At 35.8% G+C, this 3,075-nt stretch overlaps 1 protein-coding gene across 1 annotated transcript; it reads right to left on the bottom strand.

The window, feature by feature from the left end:
* Positions 1 to 2,417: 2,417 nt before the first annotated feature.
* Positions 2,418 to 3,031, bottom strand: LOC110109841 (probable L-type lectin-domain containing receptor kinase S.7; the record flags this gene model as incomplete). Its single annotated transcript, XM_020841039.1, has 1 exon — positions 2,418 to 3,031. A coding segment is annotated over one exon (614 nt), but the record flags the coding sequence as incomplete, so codon positions are not given.
* Between the last annotated feature and the right edge of the window lie 44 nt (positions 3,032 to 3,075).

Here is a 3,075-nt window from a genome sequence, read left to right as displayed (position 1 = left end):
GACGGTGCACACTCCGCACCTAATAATTTTTCCAAATGAGTGGTCCAGACAAACTGTGCGCCATCTTCCAACGTGAAGTAGTAGACATCCAACTAATCAGGGAACAATTCGAATTCAGATTTGCTACTATATATGTGTGATTACGTAAATTTGAAATTATACTCTTAGAATTTCAGAAATCTGCTCATAGAAATTAAAGGTATAAAAATTCTAAATAAAAGTTATCTATATTAAGCAAATTACAAAAAAGATTTAAATTTTTAATTGTTAAATCATCAGAACATTAAATTGATTAGGTTTAAATCTTAATTATAAGTTTTCAAATTTAAATTTGGGATAAGTCGAATTTTGATTTCAGCAAATTTATAGTTGAAACGAATGTTTCAACGTGATGATCCCAATCACACCAAAAGTATTCAGATCTGCAGCCAATTCTTCTCAAATCAAGCACTTGAAATCTTGTTAGAAATCTCATGACACTATTTGACGGAGCAATTGATTTCCAAACTTTGTGTGCTTAGATTAACAACAATCGTCTCGATTAGAGAAATCCATAGAACTGAAAATTACTCAATTTTGAGATTACTAGGCACTTAAATTCCTCATGAATGATCTATGATTAAAAGAATCAACATGGAATATCTGATAAAGTGATTGTTGATTTTAGCCAAAATGAAACTCCAAAGAAACTCTAAATAAATCTCCATTCTTCGAAAAGACTTGAAATAGGAGAGAGCTTAGAGATCTAAAGTGGTCTAGAACATTATTTGTCGATCGATCTTAACAATCATCATCAAAAACTACTGTTGTTCAACTACCATCGCTCGACCACCACTGCCCAATAATCATATCTCTACCACTATAACTTCTACATAATAACATCATTGCATGCAATTATGAATAAGTTCAATGCATGTTGTTGGCACTGATGTATATGCCAATCAACTTTATTATCCATCATTATTAATAAGGTTTCTTTTGGGATAACTATCTTACCACTTCTTAAAGCAGCTTTCTAGTACAAAATTTTAAATTTTTGTATTATAAAGATGCTTTAAGAAGCGGTAAGGAAGCCGTCCCAAACAAAACCTAAGACTGATGCCTCTATTAATACAATGCTAATGCCCGTCCACCAATTTTATCGCCCACCATTACGTACAACGAAGAAACACATCATCATCAATTAGATCGATATATTACTACCATTGACACCAATATTGATGCCTACGAAATTCATCATCACATATCACTAAGAATATCAAGACTCGTCATTTCCATAAAGTTGATGCATATCATTGAAATTAATGCTAGTGCTTGTTGACATCATCTCTAGCCATAACAACAGCATCGCACATACTATCACTAATAAGCCAATGTATGTCATTAACATCAATACTAATGCTTGCAATCACCAACAATATTGGCACACATCATCACTAATAAGGTTGATACACATCATCAATACTAATGCTAACGCACATGTTATTATCGCTCATCATCACATGTAACATTGACACATGTCATCTCTAACAATATTATAGATATTTATTAAAAAAAGGTAAGATAGTTCTAAAATTTTAATGAAATTTGCAATAATAAAACAACAACTTTAACAAACACAAAATATTAAGAAAGCCCTTACACTAATGGAATTGCACAATTAACAAGCAATCAATATATCAAATGTCAAATTCAAACAAACTGAATAGTAAACACAAAATATCCACAAAGAAGCAAAAATATAGATCAAAAAGTAAGTTTAAAATCTGTTAAAAATCTTATGTTCATAAATAATAGTAAGTTCATTTTATCTCTTCTCCCTTCATGTAAAAAGATTAAACTTTGATTGCTCTTGCTCGATCGTCTTCTTTGTCCTCTTCTTCCTCTCCTTAAACCATAGTTATCCCTGTCTTTCCATGTACAGGTAGGTGGTAATTGTGGAGGCGAAAGAGCTAGCTTAGAACCTGATAATGATGGGAATTCAGTGATTTTTGGCAAGTTAGCGGTTCATTACCACTTCTATTCTCAAATTAATCTAGATGGAGGATTCAATTTCTTGACTTTGTACTAAAAAATTGCTTTAAGAAGTAATAAGAAAGTTATTCCAAACGAAACCTTTATTTTTAAAAAAATAAACTTAATAACCTAAGCCATGTTCAATATGAGAAAACCATCAACCTTACTTCATCATTTATGTTTGGACCATGGCCAGAAAAAATAGAGTTTTGAAGTGCGTTTGCAAAAATAACATTTTGTTCTAAGAATTCGGCTTTCAGAATGCTCAAAATGTCTAGCTGATTAGAATTCTTTGGCCCTAAAAAAAAAAAGAAAAAGCAATATGCATCACTACCGGTGTTCAGCAAATTGTACAGCAAAACACAGTAAGCAAGCATTTAAGCTATAGTATACGTCCTCCATTACTGGACAACCTTGGCCTTTCCCTTGCTGTCAGTGCTTCCGCTTAACCCTGATACGACGGCGGCCTCTTCACGCCGTTCAACACTCTCCACCATCTCTGCTTCCCTCTTCTGCATCTCCTCCAGTTCCACCTCCCCATTGAGTACTTTCAATACCCACGCCATTGTAGGCCTCCTCTCTCTGTCCACAACGGTGCAAGCCAAGCCCACTTTCAACAGCTTCATCATCTCCTCCGGATTAAAACCACCACCCAGACGCTCATCTGCAGCCTCAAGCAACCGATCCTCTGACTCCATCTCACTCACCTCACTCACAAAACCTTCCGCAGTATCTTTTGGCATTCTTCCCCTGCAAATCTCAAGAACAAGGACTCCATAGCTGTAAACATCAGCCTTCACGTCCAAAGCCGAATTCGGCTTACACTCCGGCGCTGAGTACTGCTTGCTCGCTCCAACAGCTTTATATGGCGCCCCGTTTAGCGAGATTCCGAAATCTCCCAACTTCGGCTCGTACTCATCGTCTAACAGAATGTTGCTTCCTTTGATGTCACTGTGCACTATGTGAGGAGAGCATTCTTCATGGAGATGCTTCAGTGCAGTGGCTAGCTTGATTGCTATGGCATATCTCTGAGTCCAGGGAAGGAGTTGATTTTTTCGT

This window comes from Dendrobium catenatum, unplaced genomic scaffold (assembly GCF_001605985.2).
Source record: "Dendrobium catenatum unplaced genomic scaffold, ASM160598v2 original_scaffold_13713, whole genome shotgun sequence".
NCBI lineage: Eukaryota > Viridiplantae > Streptophyta > Magnoliopsida > Asparagales > Orchidaceae > Dendrobium > Dendrobium catenatum.
The sequence above is the reverse complement of the archived record's forward strand: the minus strand, read 5'-3'. Positions and strand labels throughout refer to the sequence as shown.